This window comes from Lynx rufus, unplaced genomic scaffold (assembly GCF_022079265.1).
Source record: "Lynx rufus isolate CCGP_SWC_20201006 ecotype Redwood Valley unplaced genomic scaffold, mLynRuf1.p SCAF_15, whole genome shotgun sequence".
NCBI lineage: Eukaryota > Metazoa > Chordata > Mammalia > Carnivora > Felidae > Lynx > Lynx rufus.
This window is the reverse complement of record NW_025814829.1, coordinates 6,135,663-6,159,890: the sequence shown is the minus strand read 5'-3', so window position 1 is coordinate 6,159,890 and position 24,228 is coordinate 6,135,663. Positions and strand designations below refer to the sequence as shown.

Here is a 24,228-nt window from a genome sequence, read left to right as displayed (position 1 = left end):
GCTTGAACGCTTTTATTTCTCTTATCAGCTGGTCTCCCCAGGAGTCCACGGACATGGATTTAGACGAAATAAGCACTGTAGCAAGAGTGTGGATCAAGGGGCATCTCTGCCACTTGCATGTGCAACTGGTTTGTGCCTTCAGGACTTGCTCAAGTCCTGTCTGACATGTGCCACTCCCACTGGCTGGTGGAACGTTGCTGTGGGAGCCCAGATGTTTTGGGATTGATGAATCAAACGGCACCCCAGTGATAACGGCAAGCTCACATCGAATGGCAACTTGGTGGTCTCTGGTCACCTGTTCAGTCTCTTGTGCCTCCCGATGGCAAGCCAGAAGGTGTCCCCTCAAAGGAATAGTTATCTGCAGAGGGTGGCGTAGCTTTGCTCCCAAATGTTCAAAGTTCACCCTGTGATTCGCGTGTTAGGGCCCAATGAAGGCTTGGTGCTTGATTTCTCCGTGCCAGAGTCTGCAAGCCCCAGTGAGGCTTCTGGGTTCCAGTAGTAGACTAGCTTGATGACAGCCCGAGACTTATACAGAGTCCTGTTTTTCTGGCCCCTATTAAAAATTGGCCAGCTTTCAGGTTACCTATACTGGTATAATGAAATATATTTTACTTTCAAAATTCACACGCATGGTGTCTCCTTTTTAAGGGTAGGAGGGACCAGATGCAGCAATTTATTCTTGACTCTGGAAGAGATATCCCAACATATCCCAGACCATTAGATTCCCAGGAATTTCACTGAGGAAGCAGGCCCCTGAATTTCTGTGGGATTTATTGCCTACCCTTGGTCACACATGTATCTTAGTCAAGGTATCTAGAGTAGTTGTTACTGCCTGCTTACCTGATCTAATCAGCATAATATCATCAAAATAATAGACCCGTGTGATTTCCTGTGGAAGGAAAAGTGATTAAGGTCCCTGTGGACTGTGTTAGTGGTTCTCAGCTGAGGGCAGTTTTGTCTCCCAGAGGACATCTGGCAATGTCCGGAGACGTTTTTGGTATCACAGGTCGGGGGCAGGCATCTGGTAGTAGAGGCGTGGGATGCTGATAAACATCCCCTGATGCCCAGAACGGTCCCCTACAGCAAGGGATTATCTGGCCCCAAATGTCTGTGGTGCTGAGATTGAGAAACCCTGGGCCACATTATGACATAGGCTGGAGGTTTGAAGTGCCCTGTGGTAGCATAGTGAAGAAGCCACAGTCTGTTCTAATGTTCTTTACTAGCACGCATAGAGAAAAAACCAGGGGTTTCATTGATATGATCCAGCAAGGAAGCCACATCTAGAGTAGCAGTTGTAATTAGAATTACCAACTGCTTTAAGTTTTGATAATTTCCTGTCATTCCCTGAGATTTATCTGTCTTTTGCACAGGCCAAAGAGATGAGTTGAATGGAGATGTGGGAATTAGCATCACTGCATCTTTTTGGTGGCACTAATCCCTGGGCCCCTCCAGGAGGCAGTATTGCTTTTGGTTTACTATTTTGCTAAGATCATGTAGTTCTGGTCTCTTTCTCCTGCCCAATCCCGGCATTTTAGCCCTTATAGTCATTCATGGGCTAGGGAACCAGAGTGTAGGTTTGGCAAATGCCAAGTATGTAAATTTCAACTGTGTATTCCAGAACTGGGAAGGTAAGCACAGGAAGCATTTGGGCACTTACTGGTTCCACTGTGAAATGGGCCCAGTCCAAAAGTTCAATGAACATCTGATTTCTTTATGCTCCTGCTCTGATTGGTTTATCATAGTAGAGTTTGGGTCTTGAGGAATTACTGTTAGTTTGGAGACAGTTTGGATTTTTTCCCCACGTCCTTCAATGCGTAGTCACCCTAGTAAATTGCCACAGTTCTCTTTTGAGGAGAGTTGGGAGGAAGATTTACAGAATGCGTTTTGGGGTAAATAGGATTGTGTTTCCTCAAAGACCCAGCCTTCCTTTCATTCAAGGGTCTCTGGGTCTTTGAACTAACTCATGTCTGGGAATTGTTTGAGGGACAATGGCTATATTTTGGTTTGAGTCACAGTGAGAGCTACAAAAGCACCTGACCTAGACCCAGATCATAACATTTTTACTTTCTAAGTCTTGCACAAATTTCACATGGCCAGTAACTCAGAACCATGTTGAGAAGGGAATTTCGGGAAAACACTGCATCTTAGCTAAGCCGACAGTACCAAGCCACCACAGTTGTGTTGAGCACAAAGATGTTGTTATTGTTCACGATGACCATGGGTAATTGGACTTTCCAAACTGATCTGTGTTGCTTATATATACTCATATCAATTCCTGCTTCAGTTTATTACTCATTTGGAACAGCTGAGATCAGGGCCACTAAGTGTGACCGTCTACCAGTCCAGGAGCACCATTCCCATGGATTGGAACGTATCAGGTGTGCTTCGGAGTTGCACAACACAGCGGCCTTGCCAGGGTTAACGTGTGACTCAGTGTGTGACCGACACACGGCGAGGGTATCTCTGGCTTCTGCTGGTTTGAGTTCTTTCTGAGCAGAATGTTAACTGGTGATTTAGAAAGTTGCAGCTTTTAGGGCGCCTGAATGGCTCAGTCGATTAAGCGTCCGACTCCTGATCTCAGCTCAGGTCTTGATCTCAAGGTCATGAGTCAGGTCAAGGTCTACACTGGGCTCCACACTGGGTGTGAAGCCTACTTAAAAAAAAAAAAAAGTTTGCAGCCTTTGATAACTACTCTCTCAAGGAAGTGATATTGTACAATTTGTTTAGATAGCACATGGGAGATTTTTTTCTCTAAATATTTGGACGGTGTTCAGTACAGTAACTTTGGCAAATAAAATGATTCTGAACATAGTCTCCCCCCGTCCTAAAAAATGGCTAAAAATCTATATATTTTATTACATGAATATTTAGAACAACTGGGTGTATATATTTAATATTGAACTTCACGGTGTGGTTTTCACTCTCCTTAGTATGTAAGCATGTAATGGTCACATGAAAATCAGACCTCTAAGTTACAGTTAAGTAAAACATTGGCAAGTAGTTGTTTCAAATTGAGGTAACTTTGACATACAGAGAAATGCACAGATTGTTTGAGTACAGTTAAGTGAGTTTTGATCAAAGTATATATCACCCCAATTGAGATAAAGAACCTTTACATAATATCCCAGACCTCACTTCTGCCATCTTTGTAGAGAGTTAATAAATGCAAAAAAAAACAAAAACAAAAACTCCAAACAGACAGAGAAAGAACACCCCAAGAAGTGAAAATAATGGGACAATTTGGATGTAAGTTCATTTAAAATAATTTTTAAGGCAGGAATAAAAATCATAATCACAAAAGCAAATAAATAAGCGAATTAAAGAGCTCTACAGAAATTGTAGAAACGTAATACATAGTCATTGAAATTGAAAATTCAGTCGAATATAGCAGCATTTAATTCTCAGTAGAATTCAAGCAGCAGATTGTACCTACATTGAAGATGGACACGATGGGCTGGGATGTAGATCTGAGGAAATGACTTAGAATGAATCATAGAGAAATAGACATTGAGAATATTAAAGAGTGATTAAGAAATACGGAGAATAGAATGAAAAAGTACTACTTACATTTAATAGACATTCTAGAAAGAGGTTATGGAGGAAATCTTTGAGAGGCAGTATTTGAAAAGGTGATGGCTAAGAAATATCCAGAATTGAAGAAATGTTTATCTTCAGAGTGATGCACACTGAATACCCAGCAGAATAAATAAAAAGGAAATCCATTGGAATTGCAAACTCAAAATAGAAAGAAAATCTGAATGGCAGTCAAAAAGAAAACATGATTTCCAAAGCAACAAGTTAGGTGAACAGTAGAGTTCTCATCAGCAATAATAAATATATTAAAAATGGGATAATATTTTTACATAATGTGACAGAAATAGCTATCAACTTCAAATTCTCTTCTTAACTAAAGAATCCTTTAAGAGTAAGGACCAAAAACAGGTATTTTCAGACAAATGAAGACTGGCATTTTCTACCGACATAGCCTTACTTCTTAAACTTCTAAAAAAAATGTAGCTCTGGAAGAAAGAAATAGAATCTAGAAGAAGGAAGTTGGGTGGAAGAAATTATAACAAGCAAATAAATTTTAGGTTGATAAATGTAAACACCTTAGAACCAACAGAGAGGAATTGCTTATGTTTCAGATGTTGGGAGAAAAGTGAACGGAAATTCTACATAAGAATTAATGTGGAAAACAACAGGAGAAACATTGGAGCTTAGGTTGCTAGGGAGAAGGATGGAAAATGGGTTGGTTTTTAAATTTAAGGTATATTTTGCATTTTAAAATTTTAAAGAAAGATTCTCTCAATAGATGCAGGGAAAGCATTTGACAAAATACAGCATCCTTTCTTGGTACAAACCCTCAAAAAGTGGGGATAGAAGGACCATACCTCAAGATCATGAAAGCCATATATGAAAGACCCGCCGCTAATGTCATCCTCAATGGGGAAAAGCTGAGAGCTTCCCCTCTGAGGTCGGGAATACGACAAGGATGTCCATTCTCACCCCTGTTATTCAACATAGTGTTGGAAGTCCTAGCCTCAGCAGTCAGACAACACAAAAGGCATCCAAATCGGCAAGGAGGAGGTCAAACTTTCACTCTTCGCAGATGGCATGACACTCTATGTGGAAAACCCAAAAGATTCAACCAAAAAACTGCTAGAACTGATCCATGAATTCAGCAAAGTTGCAGGATATAAAATCAATGCACAGAAATTGGTTGCATTTTGATATACCAATAATGAAGCAGCAGAAAGAGAAATCAGGAATTGATCCCATTTACAATTATACCAAAACCCATAAAATACCTAGGAATAAACCTAACCAAAGAGGTGAAAAATCTACACACTGAAAACTATAGAAAGCTTATGAAAGAAATTGAAGAAGACCAAAAAAAAAAAAAAAAAAAAGGAAAAACTTTCCATGCTCATGGATTGGAAGAACAAATATTGTTAAAGTGTTGATACTACCCAAAGCAATTTACATATTCATTGCAATCCCTATCAAAATAATATCAACATTCTTCACAGAGCTGGAACAAACAATCCTAAAATTTGTATGGAACTAGAAAAGACCCTAAACAGACAAAGCAATCCTAAAAAAGAAAACCAAAGCTGGAGGCATCACAATTTTCAGATTTCAAAATGTATCACAAAGCTGTATTCATCAAGACAGTATGGTACTGGCACAAAAACACTTAGATCAATGGAACGGAATAGAGAACCCAGATATGGACTCACAAAATTAGTATGGCCAACTAATCTTTGACAGAGCAGGAAAGAATATCCAGTGGAATAAAGACAGTCCCTTCAGCGCATGGTGTTGGCAAAACTAGACAGCAACATGCAGAAGAATGAACCTGGACCAGTTTCTTACACCATACACAAAAATAAACTCAAAATGGATGAAAGACCTAAACGTTAAGAAAGGAAGCCATTAAAGTCCTAGACGAGAAAGCAGGCAAAAACCTCTTTGACCTCGGTTGCAGCAACTTCTTACTCAGCATGTCTTCAGAGACCAGGAAAACAAAAGTAAAAATGAACTATTGGGACCTCATGAAGATAAAAAGCTTCTGCAAGGTGAAGGAAACAATCAGCAAAACTAAAAGGCAACCAACAGAATGGGAGAAGGGATTTGCAAATGACCTATCAGATAAAGGGTTAGTATCCAAAATCTGTAAAGAACTTATCAAACTCAATACTCCAAAACCAGTCCAGTGAAGAAATAAGCAAAAGACATGAATAGACACTTTTCCAGAGAAGACATCCAGATGGCTAATAGACACATGAAAAAAAATGCTCAGCATCACTCATCATCAGGAAAATAAAAATCAAAACCATAATGAGATACCAACTCACACCTGTCAGACTAGCCTTAACAACTCAGGCAACAACAGATGTTGGTGAGGATGCGGAGAAAGAAAAATCCTTTTGTACTGCAAACTGGTGTAACCACTCTGGAAAACAGTATGGAGATTCCTCAAAAAATTAAAAATAGAACTGCCCTGTGACATAGCAATTGCACTATGAGGTATTTATCCAAAGGATATAGGAGTGCTTCGAAGGGGCACATGCACCCCAGTGTTTATAGCAGCGCTATTGACAATAGGCAAATTATGGAAAGAGCCCAAATGTCCATTGACTGATGAATGGATAGAGAAGATATGGTGTGTGTATGTATGTATATTTTATATGTGTATATATATATGTGTGTTTGTGTGTGTGAAGTATTAATATAATATAATATACATACACATATATAATAAGAAGTATTACTCGGCAATCAAGAAGAATGAAATCTTGCCATTGGCAACAAGTGGATGGAACTAGAGTGTGTTATGCTAAGTGAAATTAGAGAAAGATAAATATCCCATGATTTCACTCCTATGTGGAGTTTAAGAAGCAAAACATGAACACAAGGGAAGGGAAACAAAAATAATATAGAAACAGGGAGGAAGATAAGAGACTCTTAAATACAGAGAACAAACTGCGGGTTGCTAGAGGGTTTGGGGTGGGGGGATGGGCAAAATGGGCAAGGGACATTGAGGAGGGCACTTATTGGGATGAGCACTGGCTGTTATATGTAGGGGATGAATCACTGGATTCTACTCCTGAAATCATTATAGCACTATATGCTAACTAACTTGGGTGTGTGTGTGTGTGTGTGTGTGTGTGTGTGTGTGTGTGTGTATATATATATATATATATATACATAAAATAAGTGGAAGACTTTACACAAATAGAACATATGCCAGCTTGGAGCAGGGAAGAAAATCCAGTAGAAGGAAGAAACGTTGGGGGGGAGGAGGGGGGAGGTAAAATAATCACAAAATAAATAAAATTAAACTCTCCTGTGTAAAGAAAGGGTTTCTCAGCTTGTGTAAAAACTAGTAAAACCTCACTACAACTATTTAAAGGTGACTAAAGCTTAATGACAATGAAAGGAGGAAAGGTGATAAAAAACCTGGTATATTAATGTTACTGTCAGATCAAAAAAATAAAGAACATTATTAGAGATAAAGAAGGTTAGTAGTCTAGGGGCTCCCGGGTCGCTCTGTCGGTTAAGCGTCCGACTTCGGCTCAGGTCATGATCTCACGGTTCCTGGGTTCAAGCCCCGCGTCAGGCTCTGTGCTGACAACTTAGAGCCTGGAGCCTGCTTCAGATTCTGTGTCTCCCTCTCTCTCTGCCCCTCCCCTGCTCATGCTCTCTCTCTCAAAAATAAATAAACATTAAAAAAAAAAAAGGTTAGTAGCCTAAATCATCAAAGATATTATTCACAGGGAGCTATATTCAGTAATCTATAAATATATAACAATGTGCCCCCCATATATTAAGCAAAAAAATTTTGATATGTTAAAGAAATTGATAAATAGATGGTCTTTAACAAACATCTGTAGGGGCGCCTGGGTGGCGCAGTCGGTTAAGCGTCCGACTTCAGCCAGGTCACGATCTCGCGGTCCGTGAGTTCGAGCCCCGCGTCGGGCTCTGGGCTGATAGCTCAGAACCTGGAGCCTGTTTCCGATTCTGTGTCTCCCTCTCTCTCTGCCGCTCCGCCGTTCATGCTCTGTCTCTCTCTGTCCCAAAAATAAATAAACGTTGAAAAAAAAAATTTTTTAAAAAAAACAAACATCTGTAATGATAAAATTAGTAAGAATAAACAAAAATTGAACAAACAGAATAGGTTTTATTCATGTGTAAAATTGTGTACTCCAGACAGAATATACTCTTCTCTTTGAACATATATAGAACATTTCAGCTAAAATACAATTAGGATGAAAATGTATTACCCTTATGGCACAAATTAGAAAATAAAGGACTAAGAATTAATTTGTGACTTTTAGAAAGGAAAGTAAATAGGTTCAGGTTATTTGTGAGGCTTAAAGAACAAGCTAAACATAAGGAAAGTGCAAGGAAAGACATAATGAAAATTAGAGCAGACATTAATGAAATAGAAAAACAAAGGAAGCAGAGAAATCAGTAAAGCTGGCTCTTTGAAAAGATGTAGAACTAGAAAGGGGTGCTCAGGACAGGTGCTGGTCCATGCCAACGTTCTGCGCTAGGGAGGAGGCGCGAAGGGCACTTAGGAAAATCTGGGGAGTAGTGTTGTATTGCTTCTCAAGGCCAAGAGAATAAAGAAAAGGGTCAACGGTGTCACAGGCAACTTGGATGTTTTGACCAGAGGTAACCGATAGCCTTACAAGACTGGTCCCAGTGAAATGATGGAGATGAGCCTGGCTGGTGTGGGTGGAAACAAAGATTGAGAAGTGGTGACAGCAACTTACAAACAACTGCAAAGCCTTCTTTGCAGAACTTTTTATGTGGCGGGAAGCAGAGCAATAGACTCAGAGTTGGTGGGGGCGGGGGGAACCTGTCATCCTGGGAGAATCTTCTCTTAAAACGACAGCAAGGGGATGTTTATATGCTACTCAAGTCCATTTGTGAGGGAGGAATCAGTGAGGCCGGGGAGCAAGAGCAAGTGCAGGAGCAAAGCCCTTGAAAAGGCGAGACTGAATAGGGGCCAGACCAGGGGAGGTGGTTTGGGTCTTTGGTGACAGCAGGGACATTTCACGAAGGCTGTGGGTAGACTGTCGTCGTGATGTGAACACTGAGCATCTCTGCATTTGTTTCTGTATTAATAAACTATTATTAAGCAAAACATCAGTTGGCAAGTGGGGCTATGAGAGGAAGGAGGAGAAAGCATGACATGAAGGTTGAGAGAAGGGGAAGGTGAGCATCCTCACGGTAGAGAGGATTGTCAGAGGACTGAGAGTCCTCGTTTGGGGTTTGAGGCCAAAAACGTAAGTGAAGTCAAGGAGCCCACTTGTATGTGCGTGTAGCAGCGTTGAGTTGTTGAGGTGCGGGTGCGGGGAAGGAGCACGGCGGGCTCTCACGGCGTGAAGGTTTGCCAAGCACAGGCAAGAGGCTGTGGAAAGCAGGGCAGTTAAGGATGTTTGCAGGGCGGTGTGCTTGTAGTGAAGGATCCTGGCACACCACGTGGGAAGGAGATAAGGGAGGACGTGGTGGGAGTGAGTGGTAGTGAGCACGGGGGAGGACTAGTGGATCCGAGGTTTTAAGGTTGAAGAAAGCTCTGAATATTCCAGTGCGGGGTATTGGGGACAAGAGTTAACTGCATCAAATAAATGCGCTAAATGCTCTGAGCTTCTCTGTGACAAGACTTAATCGGAGAGGATATGTGACAAGTAAAGTCACAAAGAACAAAGTCAGGAGCACAGTTTGATAATAGTATTTATTTCAGTTCGTGACAAGCTTTAAGCATTTTCCGGAAAGGCCCATACCATTCTTAAACACATGGTCAGAAGAATTTTCTTAGTTACCATTAAGATCTGCAGGATAGTGTAGACAATGGTTACAGACAAGTGGTTAATGAAAATTGGGCTTGGGTGAATGAAGGGACAGTGCGTTAATGAATAAAAGATCAAGTTTTCTGCATTTGGAGTTTGGCCAGGCAGCTGTTCGTTGTATTCTGTTTACTTCTAGATATTCTAGATTTCAGAATTGTACTGATAAAATTTGTAAAAACAACCCCCCCACCTCCACACGAAACTAAAAATGGAATGGGGTTGCCATCCTTTTGTAAATGGAATGGGGTTGCCAACTTTTTTGTCAAGTAAGTGGGGAAAACTTACCATGAGCTATTAATATAATTACTTAAAAGAAAGGACCGCACAACACCAAACGAATACAAGGACTTGGCCTTAAAAAAAAGGATGGTCCTTGGGGCGCCTGGGTGACTCAGTTGGTTGGGCATCCGACTTCATTCAGCTCAGGTCATGATCTCGTGGTTCCTGGGTTCGAGCCCCGAGTTGGGCTCTGTGATGACAGCTTAGAGCCTGGAGCCTGCTTTGGATTCTGTGTCTCCCTCTCTCTGTCTCTGTTCCACCCCCGATTGTACTGTGTCTCCCTCTCAAAGGTAAATAAAGATTAAAAAAAAAAAAATTTAAAGGATGATCCTTTTAAGAGGGACCATTTGGCAATTTTATACTAACATACATTTATACATACACCCAAATATATTTTCCTTAGTTTGCTTAGGACCTGTGTAAATCTCCACCCATGTGGGTACATTTCAGAACCACCTAACTTGGGGCAGGGGACGCCTGAATGGCTTAGTCTGTTAAGTGTCTGATTCATGATTTCGGCTCAGGTTATGATCTCACGGGTGGTGAGTTCGAGCCCCGTGAGAGGCTCTGTACTGACAGCATGGAGCTTGCTTGGGATTCCCTCTCTCTCTCTCTCTCTCTCTCTCTGCCCCTCCCCTGCTCACGTGTTCTTTTTCTCAAGAATAAATAAATTAATTAAAAAAAAAGAAACACCTCACTTGAGAGAACCTAGGCAGGTGCCTTTTGGTGATAATGTTACCAGCACAAACAGTAGCTAAGGTAGAATCTGAGCCATAATGAGTGAAGGACTTTGAAGAGCCTCATAGAATCATGTGAGGTTTTCCACTAAATGGTCAGTATCCTCTAAAAACTCCCACCCCCCGCCCCAACTCAGTACATTCTGTACATATCCGTATCCCTCCTTACACTGCATTTAAGTAGGTAGTTTGATCAGAGGCAGGCGCTAGGCTTAAGGTACAAACCTCTTGGCTAATTGGGATAGTCTTTCATTGCTGTATCTGCAGAATGTGGTTCATAGAGTGGTGCTCAGTAAATGTCTGAGATGAGCCTAAATGAAATGAAATAATCTTTATGAATGGCAGCTCCCAACAGTGGAAGGAAAAAATCTTTTGAAGGTAAAGTAATGCAATTTTTGACTTTGGTGAATAGTAAATCTGCAAAGACAATGAGAAAAATTACTTAAGGAGATAACACAAAAGCCTGAATTATTTACCTGAATCAATTACCTGGATAATAACGGGTAACATTTATTGAATGCTTACGGAGTACCTCACTGTATCGTGTATTATTAATCCATTTACTCAACAAATATTTATGGAGTTCCTCCTTGAGTTTTCTGGGCACTGCTTCTAGCTAGGCATGAGGGGTGCAGAGAAAAGTAAGTCAGACACATTTCTGCTATTACAGGGGAAGTTATATGAAAACAAGTACTTTCTAAAAAAATAACAATGTTAGATAGCAGTAAGCAATATGAAGAAAGTAAAGGAGAGTTAGAGGGTGGAGAGAAGCCTGACTCAGGAAGCTGTTTTAGGAACAGTGCTCAGAGAACACCCCTCATGCAGTTGGGTGACAGTTGAACTAGCTCTTTGAAGGAGGTACTGTCATCACATCTTTTTCCACTTGTGGTAACCCAGGAATACGCAGGTTCAACAACCTGCTCAAGGTCACACAGCTAATAAATTGCAGGGCCAGGATTTCATTAAGCCAAGCAGCCTTGCTCCAGACCCATTTCTGTTAATCACCATGACAGAGGCTGTAGAAATTAATAATCAAGTCATGCTTTCAATAGAAATGTTTTGTTTGAACCCAGCCATTTTTTGCTTTCGAAAACTGATGATCCAGCATGCCTGGCTGGCTCCAGTGGAGCGTGGGGCTGGTGGTCTCAGGACTTTGAGTTCAAGACCCATGTTGGGTATAGAGGTTACTTAAAAAGAAAAATCTGTAAAAAAAGGAAAAAGAACACTGTTAATCTTACTTAGGTAGACTGAATGCTTTCCATTGTGTGGTCTTCCTTTTGGCCATTTAATTGTCAATTAGCACTTCTATTAGAGCACATCACTAGCAAAGAGAAGGGTCACCAAGTAAAATGGATTACATGCTTATTTATTAAAAACATTAGCTTGGTGAGGGACAGAGCAGAAACCGTTGCGTAAATGGCTTTTAAATAGCCTTGCAATTTAATTTCTCCCTGTTTTCTCTGATTTTCACTTAATATGGATGCTTTAGAGTTTGTTTCATGATTTTTTTTGTTTTGTTTTTTATTTTGGGTTTTTTTTTTCGTCCAGAAGTTCCATTAGTGGCTCAGAGTGAACCTATATTTAACTAAAGGTTGTGTGTAGTCGCAACAGTATCAGAGACCAGATCAGAGAGCCCAGACACAGACCTATGTATTTTTGGATGTTTGCTCATGCGTTCCACACATAAGCGAGCCTGTTGTAGGCCAGGTATCTTATACAAAGTGTTTTGCTTGAGGTGAGACAAATCAGCACTCTCTCTGCCCTCTGGGGATGTACAATTAATTATTTACTTATAGTGGTAATTGCTGGAAAGGTGAAAGTCCAGATGTATATGCAAATTGTTTCCTATATATATTCTCCAAATAGGTCCCATGTGGTACAAGGTGGGTAAAAGAAGGTTTACTGAATTACAGCTCTGGTGGCCTGAGAATAACTGTTTGATGTTGGGAAACAGCTCTCACTGACGGGAAGACAGAGCCGCGTGTAGCATACCCAGCTTGCCAATTGCTCTATCATAGCCAAACTGTACTGGTTGTTCCCACTAACCTTGAATGTATAGGGCCATTTCTTACAATTACATTTATTCCTTCAGCAGTTAATACTTAGCAGTTAACAGATGATCAATTAATATTTGTTAAATTAAACTTAATGTGATGATGTTGAAGTGTAGTGGTTTCATTAGATTCCTGAGAAAATACTATTTTTTTCATCTTTAAGGCAGTTTATGCAAATACCAAAGGGGAAACTCTCAAAACAGTTTCCTCTTTGTTCTCATTCTCTTTCTTACAAGATTGTGGGGTTTCTTTTTCTCTCATTCTGGTTTTTCTTTTTCTTTTCTTTTCTTTTTTTTTTTTTTTGTTTTTTTTTTGTTTTTGTTTGGTTTTGAGGGAGGAAAATTCTATTATAATTTAGGTCAGTACAAAGCTATCTATTTTATGCGAAAGGATATAAAATCCCAAGTGTGTACCATTCTGCTTTTATATTTCAGTAAGGTATTGTTTGAAACAGCCCTTGCATTAAGAATGGAATAGTAGGGGCGCCTGGGTGGCGCAGTCGGTTAAGCGTCCGACTTCAGCCAGGTCACGATCTCGCGGTCCGTGAGTTCGAGCCCCGCGTCAGGCTCTGGGCTGATGGCTCAGAGCCTGGAACCTGTTTCCGATTCTGTGTCTCCCTCTCTCTCTGCCCCTCCCCCGTTCATGCTCTGTCTCTCTCTGTCCCAAAAATAAATAAACGTTGAAAAAAAAAAATTAAAAAAAAAAAAAGAATGGAATAGTAGATGTGAAAAATGGGTATAATTTGGGGGGGGGTGCGGAATTACTACATTTTAATCACATCACTCAGATATTTTTCCATTTCTTTCTCCCTGAGCATTTAAGCCATAGTGTAATCACAGATGATCAGTTTTCTTAGCAGTAACCATCACTGGGAGCCTGTGGATTAGCCAGTAGGTGATTTCAGGTTGATGCCACTACAGTGAGTTCATTCTGGAAGCCCCCAGCACCCTGGTGGTAATATCTGGAGAATATTCCTTTAATACTTGCTATGGTGAACTGGCCCACAGTCTCAACTTGTTGGCATTGTCCTCAGTGTTTTGGAGAAATAGAAGCAGATACTGAAAGAGGAGAGTGTGCTTGTATTCGCGCTGTTCTGTGAGGGTTGGCTCCTTGGTGAGCCCTTGGTCTTGGGTCTGCTGAGGAGGGGTATTTAGAGCAACAAAGCATAACTGGGAGTGACGGGAGGCAACGGCTTCCCAGTCGAAGTTCTAGCCATGGACTCTGCCATGCCACACTGGCCAGTGAAAGAGACCGATGGGATTTCTCCTTGTCCCTATCGTAAGGTCTTTCGTCGATCTTTGATCTCTTCCTCTCGGCACCTTGCTTTTAGCTATTGGCGAGGCTGACCAACAGCGGGCCTCTGGCATCAGCAGAGTCTGCCTCGTAAATGATGAGCCGGTAAGGACACACGTTCTCTGTACGCACTCAGCTCCACGAGGGACCCTCTCTCCCTTCACCCTCCAGTGTCTAAGCAGAGATACAGTGTTGGAGTCTTATACATGCAGTTTAGCCTTTGAACAGAGAGTTTTATCTAGACTTTCTACTTGCTTAAGAAGAGTGTGGGTGGATTCTCCTTGATTTACCTCTCCATTTAGTGGAAATAGAACTCGAACTGACAGCCAGGTATAAGTGCTCATAGGTTCACAGTCTCTTTTTAGTTCTTCAGCAGCCTGAGGGACGTGGTGAGTGGTAAGGAAAGGGAGACTATGGTGAGGTTGGGGCAGAAGGGAACAGGTGACCTCAGGTAAGGTGTATTTTTTTTTAAGGTATATTTTCTTGGAATGATTTTATGAGTATTAAGGGTTTTGGCATTACATCTGACCCACAGGGGAATGCTTCTTGGATTTTGGTCTTTTTTAGAATGAGCAGATTTACCATCCTTTTTACTAGTTAGGAAGTTGAGTTGGAGAAAGGTGAACTTACCATGCGATTCTTTTTTCAGGCACCAGATAGTAGCTTTCTTGCCATTTCTCCTGCGGTCTGCCTATGTATCTGGTCATCAACCCTCCTATTTAGGAGTCATTAATAAGATCCCTCTGAAACCGTTCAGTTGCCATTTTTTATTTAATTTGGAGTTGGAAGAGTGGGGGTTGTGCCTGCATGATTATTATGCTGTAACTTGTTTCTTTTCAACTTTATTAATTGTGTGGGTTCTACGGAAGGAATTACGCAAGTGTGCTGTCATTCTACTATTTACCCTCAAAGCTGCACTTCAAATTTTAATTTTTTAATGAAATTCCCTCTTCTTTAAATTTTTTTTAACGTTTTTCATTTATTTTTGAGAGAGGGAGAGAGAGAGAGCGCACAAGCGGGGCAGGGGCAGAGAGAGAGGAAGATAAGAATCTGAAGCAGACTCCAGGCTCTGAGCCGTCAGCACAGAGCCCAACGTGGGGCTCAAACCCACGAACCATGAAATCATGACCTGAGCTGAAGTCGGACACTTAACCAACTGAGACACCCAGGAGCCCATAAATTTTAATTTTTAGCAGTCCATCACCTTAACCACCTGGCCACCACGTCCCCTAAATTTTAATTTTTAAAAACACGTCTCCATCAGGGTGCCTGGGTGGCTCAGTCAGTTGAGTGTCCAACTCTTGATTTCAGCTCAAGTCATGTCTCACAGGTTCGTGAGTTCGAACCCTGAGTCAGGCTCTACAATGATAGCACAGAACCTGCTTGGGATGCTTTTTCTCTCCCTCTCACTGCTTCTCTCTTTTACTCTCAAAATAAATAAGTAAACATTTTTTAAAAGTTAAATAAAAAATAAAAACACATCTACATCTATGTTTATAGTAATAAACATCTGAGTTTGAATCCCAGTAATGCAACTAATTATTAGATTGAATTTTGGGAAGTTATTCAACCTAACACAATGTATAGCCCAGAGTGGGCATTCAGTAAATGCTGGTTCCCCCTTCCCTTTGCCTGTTCTCTTAGATAAAAATTTTTAAATTGCTTGTTTCATTATATTGAATGGTTAATATATATGCATATAGAACAGGACTCCAAACATTAAAAAGTTACATTAGGAAGAAACAATGTTCTACTTCTGTTTCCACATTTTCACCTTCCTAGAGAGAACTGCTTATGCTGTGTCTCTTGTGTAATCTTTGGAGCATATTCTATGCTTATGCTTATGGAAACCTGTGATGCTTCTACACTCACACACATACATTTACAAAGAGCATACCGTATGTACATAACCAGTCCCCTACAGATGGACATTTATGCTTGTTTTATCTTTTGCTGTTACAGAAGGTAATAAATATCTTTGCATGCATTTCTTTTTTTAAAGCTCATTTGTGACTCTGTAGAATAAATTATTGCAAGTAAGTTTTCTAGTGCAATGGTTATGGAATTTCTTTAATAATAAATACTGCGAAATTCCTTTATGTAGAATTTGTATCAGTTCTCACTCTGAGCTATAATATCCGAGTGTATGTATTTGTACTACAGTTTACTTACCAGTGCTGTCAAATTCTAATCTTTGTTAATCTGGTAAATGAAAAATAGTATTTCATTGTACGTTTAATTTATGTTTAACTTTTGACTGACTATGCTTTCATATGTTTAAAAATCCTGTATATGTCCTTTTCTGTGAACTATTTATACCTGTCCTTTGCTTATTTTCATTTTTCTGAGTGTTTTTTTTGCTGATTTAACAAAAATTTTACTATTAAAAAATTAAGCATTTGCCTGTCGCATGTTACAAATATTTTTTATCAATTTAGTACTTTTTGATGTAAGGAGAGTTTTTAAAAGAATCCGGTGCATTTTTTTCTTTAATTTTATGACGTCAAATTTAACAAAAAAATTGAGCTGAGCACCCGGGTGACTCAGTCAGCTGAGCAGAGTCTGATTCTTGGTTTTAGCTCAGGTTATGAGCCCAGAGTTGAGGTGGGATCGAGCCCTGTGTCAGGCTCCTTGCTGAACATGGACCCTCTTGAGCTGCTTGAGATTCTCTCTCTCTCCTTCTGCCCCTCTGCTTTCTCTCCCTCTGCTTATGCTCCCCCTCTCTCTAAATTAATCACTCCTAGAGATCCAACTTAACTTGTTTCTGGTTGTTACAATACCATTTGTTGAATTCTCTGTTGATTTCCTTATTGACATGAGATACTAACGTTGACATTGACATATCACTGATTCTCCTCTGTACTTGTGTATATTCCTTAGAGAAACTTTTGTAAAAATTCTGTCACCTGGAAATTCTGTACAATTTCCTCTTTTATTGTTTTGTCATTCATGGGTCACAGTCCAATTGTAATGATTTTCTGGTTGTCAGTAAATCATGATTCTAAAAAATTCAGCCTTCTTGAACAAATCTGGAAATAAAGTGGGGAAATGTTCCTTTGTACCTGTTCTATATCCAACTGTTTTACATATAAACCTAAAGAAGCTGCAACAACTCAGAAGGTCTATCGTCTGCCCACCTACCTGAAAAAAAATTGCAAACTAGAAAAAAGCAAGTCTGAGAAAGGGAAATACAGGGGTGTAAGAAACTACTGTTGAATAATGTAACCAGTGAAAATCATAGATAATTAAAGGTTAATTCTAATAATGTGGCTATGAAGTTTAATGCAGTTCTTTAAAGCATTTCAAAAATAGAACAGGCACATGTAAAAATAAATCCTAAAAAAAAGAATAATTCTTGGTGATTTTTAATGAAACATTCTATACTAGTTGCACCTGCCATCTGTCCTTCTGGTACCGCGAATCCAGCCGCCCATACCTCTGACTGCAAGTGCCTGGCTGTTGAGTGGCTGTCTTAGCGAGTCTTGCCTTAATTATTTCCTGATCTCTTTGAGTCCTCCAGTATATTGGCCTCTGCTTCTCTCCCTGTCCATCAGCTCTGTCTTCTCCTCCTTCACCATTCAGGTTAGACTTTAGGATCCATCATTTCAGTAACTCACAAATAACTGAACTCCTACTTGTTTGTCAAACCCCAGAGCAGGATGAACTCTTACATCTGCTTCCTCAGTAACCTGTCTATGGGCATTTGGGTATTGATGAAGAAAATGACGCAGTGGGACAGGCGAGAGCCAAATCAATTTGTGGTCACCATTCTCAACTAGACTGTCAGGACTGCGCAGCAGCCCTACTAGGCTTCTTTGGTTCACTCATTTTTTTCCTCTTTCTACAGAGATTATTTCAAATCTTTGCTGCTCTCTGCAAACCTGTGCGGCCTCTCTTCACTCTTAGCAGATGACTTTACCTCGAGTCACACAGTGAGAGACGTCGCACTGGAACTCCCTCGGCTTCCTACTCGCCAGTGTTCGCACATTTCTACATCTAGGCCTGCTTTCTCTTCCTTTCTGCTCACTACAGGGAAGAAGCGTCTTTCTTCCTGAGTAAGGGCCACATGTGCCCTGGGTCTTTCCGCTTTCTGGGAACTCTGTCTTTCCCCTCTCTTGCCTCATCAGCTTCCCTCTCTGCTGCGTGCTGCCCTTGGGATTTAAGCATGTTCACGTGTCTCCCGTCTTAAAAGAAGCAGATGAACAGGAACCTCCCTCACCGTGCCCCTCTTTCTTCCCCAGCTGCCACACTGTTGCCTTGTCTTCAAAGTCAAACTTGTCAGGGCCCTTTCCTGCCCTTGCCACCTCCTTTTCATTTTCCACGTTGCCCCTGGCCCACTGCACCTTGACTTTTACCCCTAACATTTTTTAAATAACTACCAGTAGACTAGACACGGGAGGTGGGGCTTCCGAATCATTAGGAAATAAAGGAAAAAAGAAAATGCAATGAATATAGGAAAAATAAAACACTAAAAATACAAAATAAAAATTTTAAAGCTCCAAATATGTAATTACAGTGAACTTGAAAGGTTAAACTATACGGTGTGATCTGTTTTCCTTAACAGTCTAGAAAAGGTAAAAGTATAATATCAGAAGGCAGATTGAGAGGAGGGCATTGTCAGCGCAGGGCACAGGGAACTTTGGGCTGTTATGCAAACATGTGAACATGATCACATGTTTTACATGTTAATTGTTGTGTTTCATGGCTTTATGTTTGCCACAATGTGTATATTTACATTTAGTGATTTTAATTGGGTGTTATCCCACCATGAAGCTGACAAAAAAAATGTAATAGAAACAGAATAACATACGACTTGGCTCCTAGTAGTTTGTATTTACAAGTCCTAATCATGTAAACACAATACTTCGTTAACTGAAAATGTGATTATATTGCACTAGGAGGATGACCAGAGGGGAAGGGCAGCTAAAAGATCATAATCCTAATTGACCGTTAATGGGAAGTTGAGAGAATGTCTAAGACTGATGAACCAAGAATTAGCAATGAAAGCAGTTTGTTTAGAAACACCTAAGCAAAAATTGGAAGAAAATGCCAAAGGAGAAGCCTCTAGGAGGCAGACTTGGGGGTCTGGAAGGGGCTGTAGGGGGGACTGATAATTTGTTGGCAGTCTGTTAGAGTTCCTTTACTTTTTTGACCTTGTGCCTATATCATTTGAATAAAAATTAATTTTAAAACGTGGGACAGTGCGTAATTTAAAAAAAAATTTTTAAATTTTTTTAAATTTTTTCTCTGAGAGAGAGAGGGCGCCTGGGTGGCTCAGTCAGTTAAGTGTCTGACTTCGACTCAGGTCATGATCTCTCAGTTCACAGGTTCAAGCCCCGCATCGGGCTCTGCGCTGACCACACAGAGCCTGGAGCTTGCTTCAGATTCTGTCTCCCCCTCTTTCTCTGCCCCTCTCCCATTCATGTTCTGTCTCTCTCAAAAATAAATAAAACATTAAAAAAAATTTTTTAGGGGCACCTGGCTGGCTCAGTCGGTTAAGCATCCAACTTTGGCTCAGGTCATGATCTTGCAGTTGGTGAATTTGAGCCCCACGTCGGGCTCTGTGCTGACAGCTTGGAGCCTGGAGCCTCTTCAGATTGTGTGTGTGTGTGTGTGTGTGTGTGTGTGTGTGTGTGTGTGTGTCTCCCTCTCTCTCTGCCCCTCCCCCACTTGCACTCTGTGTTTCTCTCTCTCAAAAATAAATATTTTTAGAAAAATTAAAAAAAAAATTTTTTTTAATGTGGGCCAGTGCACTGCTAGAAATAACTATAGAAAGACCAGAAATGGACGTTGAACCCAGCGTAGCTGAAAGGGAGTGTGGAAGCTCTGATAGGAGGGACGGCTTTTCCCGGGAGCTGTTGTCCTAGCTGAAGGCAGAAGGGTGAGTTGGGGCACACCAAAGGTCCTGGCAGAACGTCACTGGTCATCAAGGATGTTTCCTTGCAGCCTCTTTCACTCCAGCAGTATTTGCAAAAGAGGCTTACTGATTTATTGCATTTTCTAGCTTTATATTCATGCCAGTGGTGGAAAGACAACACAGATCTCTCTTCTGTGTATTTTTCTCCTTAAAAAGCATTGCTGGTCTGTCTAGCACCACTATCACATCGAGTGTTTGATGGGATATTCTTACTTGTTTCTGTTTTTTTAGGGGTTATCATTCAGTGCTACTCCGTGTTTTTCAAATTTGGTGATAAATTGTGATGTTTCCGAGTTACCTTTTCCTTCCTTAATATCTCTCGTTGACTGTGATGAGAATTCATGTTGTTGCATGATATTGGCAAAGATTGTCTTTAGGTTCCTTAGACCTATATTAATAAACTGTGTTGGCCACTGATTTCCACTGGTATCCTGCTTTTAAGGTTTTAAAATCACTCCCATTTCTGACTCCTAAAAACAATCAGATAAAAGATCACTTACAATATGAAGGTTTGAAATACACCCATTTCTGACTTCTAAAAACAATCAGATAAAAGATCACTTAGAATATGAAAGTTCGGGGGCGCTTGGGTGGCTCAGTCAGTTAAGTGTCCGACTTCAGCTCAGGTCACGATCTCGTGGTCCGTGAGTTCGAGCCCCGCGTCGGGCTCTGGGCTGATGGCCCAGAGCCTGGAGCCTGCTTCCGATTCTGTGTCTCCCTCTCTCTCTGCCCCTCCCCCGTTCATGCTCTGTCTCTCTCTGTCTCAAAAATAAATAAATGTTAAAAAAAAATTAAAAAAAAAAAAGAATATGAAAGTTCGAAATACTGTGCAGTTCCTTGTTAAGGGCAGGCAGGGTCACCATACTGTGCACTCATGTGGCACATGTCAGGGGGCTATTAGGAAGTTTTGGAGGCAATTTATTTTAATAATGACCATCTTAACAGATTTGTTGGCATCTCATTGAAATAAGCTTTGATATATAAGATAAAATTGATTTTTTTCTATTTGTAATTTAAGTGGGGTACCTATAATCAAAAATAACACTTAGTGGGTCCATTCATGCAGCAGCCACTGTTTGAATGCTTAAGAATGATAGGTGCTTGACCACTTAGAAGCTCACAGTTTATTTAGTAGGAGGTAGTTTAAAAAAAAAAAAAAGGCAACCACACTGTAAGGTATTAAGGGCTGTGTAAAGAAGCGTACCGGGGCGCCTGGGTGGCTCAGTCAGTTAAGCGGCCAACTTTGGCTCAGGTCATGATCTTGTGGTTTGTGAGTTCGAGCCCCACATCGGGCTCTGTGCTGACGGCTGAGAGCCTGGAGCCTGCTTCGGATTCTGTGTTTCTGTCTCTCTCTTTGCCTCCCCTGCTCACACTGTCTCTCTCACTCTCAAAAAGAAAAAAAGAAAAAAATGTCCCAAGTGCTGTAGGGAACATAGCAGAGAAGCTACAGGCCTTCCATTTTCAATAAGTATTCTTTTTCTGCTATTTGCAAGTTTTTATCACTCATAAAGCTACTGTTTTTTACTGAAGCCATTCACTGTTTTGCCATTTAAAAATGAAAATTCACCTTGAAACACTGACTTGGGGAAGGAAGGAGACATTATTGTATGATAACATAGTATAATTAAGGAAGTATACCATTGGGAGAATTTTTATTGTCTGGCTCGTCACGAAATAAGCGTTAGTCATTATTAGTGATATCTTCAGTCATGTTTTCTTTAAAAAAATTTTTTTTAATTTAGAGAGAGTGTGGGGGAGGGGCACAGAGAGAGGGAGAGAAAATCTCGAGGAGGCTGCACACCGAGCACAAGGCCCCCCATGGGGCTCGATCTCCCGACTGATCATGACCTGAGCCGAAGTCAAGGGTCGGATGCTTAACCTACTGAGCCACACAGGCACCCCTGTGGTCATGTTTTCTTACAAGAAAGATGTGACTGTTCTTTAACTTGTCCTTTGATAAAAATCCAAAGTGGTCATCCTAAAGAGAACTAAAATCATACCTGTGTACAGTTTTTCAGTAAAGTAACTTGGTACATAGAGCGACAAGGATGTTGAGGAGGGTTCTTGACCTGGAGTATGTGCACTGTGTGCTTCGGGAACTTTTGACTTAAGCTGGCAGCGTTGTTCAGATCGCCTTTACCCGTTGTGTTTTGTGTGTCTGTGTGTGTGTGCGTGTGTGGTTTTTCCTTTGAAAGAGTGGTGTTAAAGTCACGTCATGGTCGTGGATTTGTGTACTTCTTTTCTTCTGTCATTTTTGCTTATTGAAAAACTCAGTTATTAGGCACATAGATATCTACATTTAGGATTATTACATCTTCCTGATGACTTGGCCCTTTTAATCACTATATAGTAGGTCTTTTTACTTTGTTGGTTCAGTTCTCCTTGTACTGAAGTCTGATTTGTCGGATATTATTATCGCATCTCTAGCTCTGTTTTGCTTAGTGTTTGCATTGTATATTTTCCCCCATAATTTTACTTTCAGTCTATCTGTGTATTCAGACTTAAAGTGCATCTCTTGGAGACCGCATACATTTGGGCCTTTTTAAAAAATTAATTTGATAATCTCTTTGAATTGTCAGTTTATGTTGAATATAATTATTGATCTGTTTGGTAAGTGTAATATGCTCTGTTTTGTTTTTGTCCCATCTGTCTGTTGTTATTGTGTTGTTCCTCTCTTCTTCCTTTCTTGCCTCCTTTTGAGTTAATCGGTATTTTTTAGTATTCCATTTGAATTCCTCTGTCGACTTCTTACCTAGGTCTCTGCATTTTTTCAGTGCATTTTTTCCAGTGGTTGCTCTAGAGATTACAGAATACGTTTACATATTATTACAGTCTACATAGGACTACTGTTGTACCAGATCAGATAAAATGTAAGGATTTTTTGTAAGCGTATTTTAATTCCCCTGACCTTTGGACTTTTATTTTCACATATACGCACATCTGCTTACGCTGTAAACTCCATCATATGGTGTCATCATTGTTTGCTTTAAACACTCATACGTCTTTTAAAGAAATTAAGAAATAAAAAAAATGTGCACCCTTTTTCTACTCACCCACGTATTTATTCCTTTCCAGAGCTCTCTATTCCTTTGTGTAGTAGCTTCAGTTTCCATCCTGGCCACTTCTCTTCAGCCAGAAAGCCTTTCTTTAGCACTTTGTATAGTACATGTCTTTTGGCGGCAAGTTCTCTCATCTCTTGTTCATCTAAAAATGTCTCTGTCTTCCGGTTTGAAGAATGTTTTCATTGGATGAAGAATTTGGGGGCTCCATTTGGTTTTTTTGCAGCACATCAAAAATCTTTCACTGTCGCCTGACCTCCGTTGGTCTCTGAAGAAAAGTGGGCTGCCATTTGTATTGTCATTCCTTTGGATGTATTGTGTTGTTTCCCCCACCCCCACCGGGGCTGCTCTTAAGGTTCCCCTCCCAGGGCACCTGGGCGGCTCAGGTCATGATCTCATGGTTTGTGAGTTCAAGCCCTACATCAGGCTGTGTGCTGATGGCACAGAGCCTGCTTGGGATTCTCTCCTCTCTCTGCCCCTCACCTGCTTGTGTGCACTCTCTCTGTCTCTCTCTCTCTCAAAATCAGTAAATAAACTTAAAAAAAAAAAAGTTTCCCCTTCCCTCCTAAACATGATTTTTAGCAGCTTGACTGATAAACAGATACATAAAGGTTAAACAGTTTGCCCAAGAATGCATAGCTAGTGAGTAGAAAAATTCATTTTGGCTGATGTTGAAGGCAGGGAAAACTCTGTTATTATTCAAGAACTGGAGTATGGATCCATGGGATGCAGACTTGAAGGGTCGATGAAACTGTGGCATCTAAGGACTGTAAATATGCTGCACGCTCAGGGCAAGCCGTGGGGTCCCTTTGCCCCTGCTGCAGTAAAATGAGGGAATTCACGGTCTACTGGGTTGAGTGGACAACTTGAAGAAAGAAAAATGCCAAGACCTAGACTTGTATTTTCAGCTTAAGATGGGGACTAAAACTTGTAGCTATTCTATAATTAAGCTAACACAGTTTCTTGTATCTACTAGCCTTAGGGCTAAGATAGTTCTTAAACTCACTGTTTGATCCAGCATGAGCTGAATTCATTTTCTTGCCAGGTTTTCTGTTTGAGAGTTAAGCTGTTGATCGGGAAGGAATGAGATCAGTTATTCCAAACTCTCCTTCAAAGAGTTTCTTGGGGAGAGAGTATGCTCGTAAGTGGTGCTGTGGCATCTCAGAAAGAAAAAAGGCAGTTGTGGGGGGGGGGTAGTATTTGTTTCAATGGGTGTTTTATAATCAGAATTCTATAATATAAAATATTTTCCCTATATTCTATTTTATTTGTAATATAAGACTCACATAAATGCATTCTGAATAAGTTGGATGGCTCATAAAATGATCATGTTTAATGTTGAAAGTTAAGAGATCTCATTTTTAAAAAGGATTTTGGAGAATATGCTACTTTTTCCAACTCAGGGGGTGGGATGAGAAGGAATACTATTTCTAGATGAGCCCTCTGTCTTCTCCTCTGCTTTCCAGGTACAGACACAGCCATACCTGTGCTTGTCCACCAGTCTCCTACTCTGTTGGTACAATCTGC

At 40.6% G+C, this 24,228-nt stretch overlaps 1 protein-coding gene across 1 annotated transcript in view; it reads left to right on the top strand.

The window, feature by feature from the left end:
- The first annotated feature begins 13,646 nt into the window (after positions 1-13,646).
- Positions 13,647-24,228, top strand: part of MARK1 (microtubule affinity regulating kinase 1) — an 82,412-nt gene continuing 71,830 nt past the window's right edge. Inside the window, exons 1-2 of the mRNA XM_047077213.1 lie at positions 13,647-13,710; positions 13,763-13,830. Of these exons, the coding sequence (XP_046933169.1) occupies positions 13,647-13,710; positions 13,763-13,830 (132 nt within the window). The remainder of the gene's footprint in view (positions 13,711-13,762; positions 13,831-24,228) is intronic.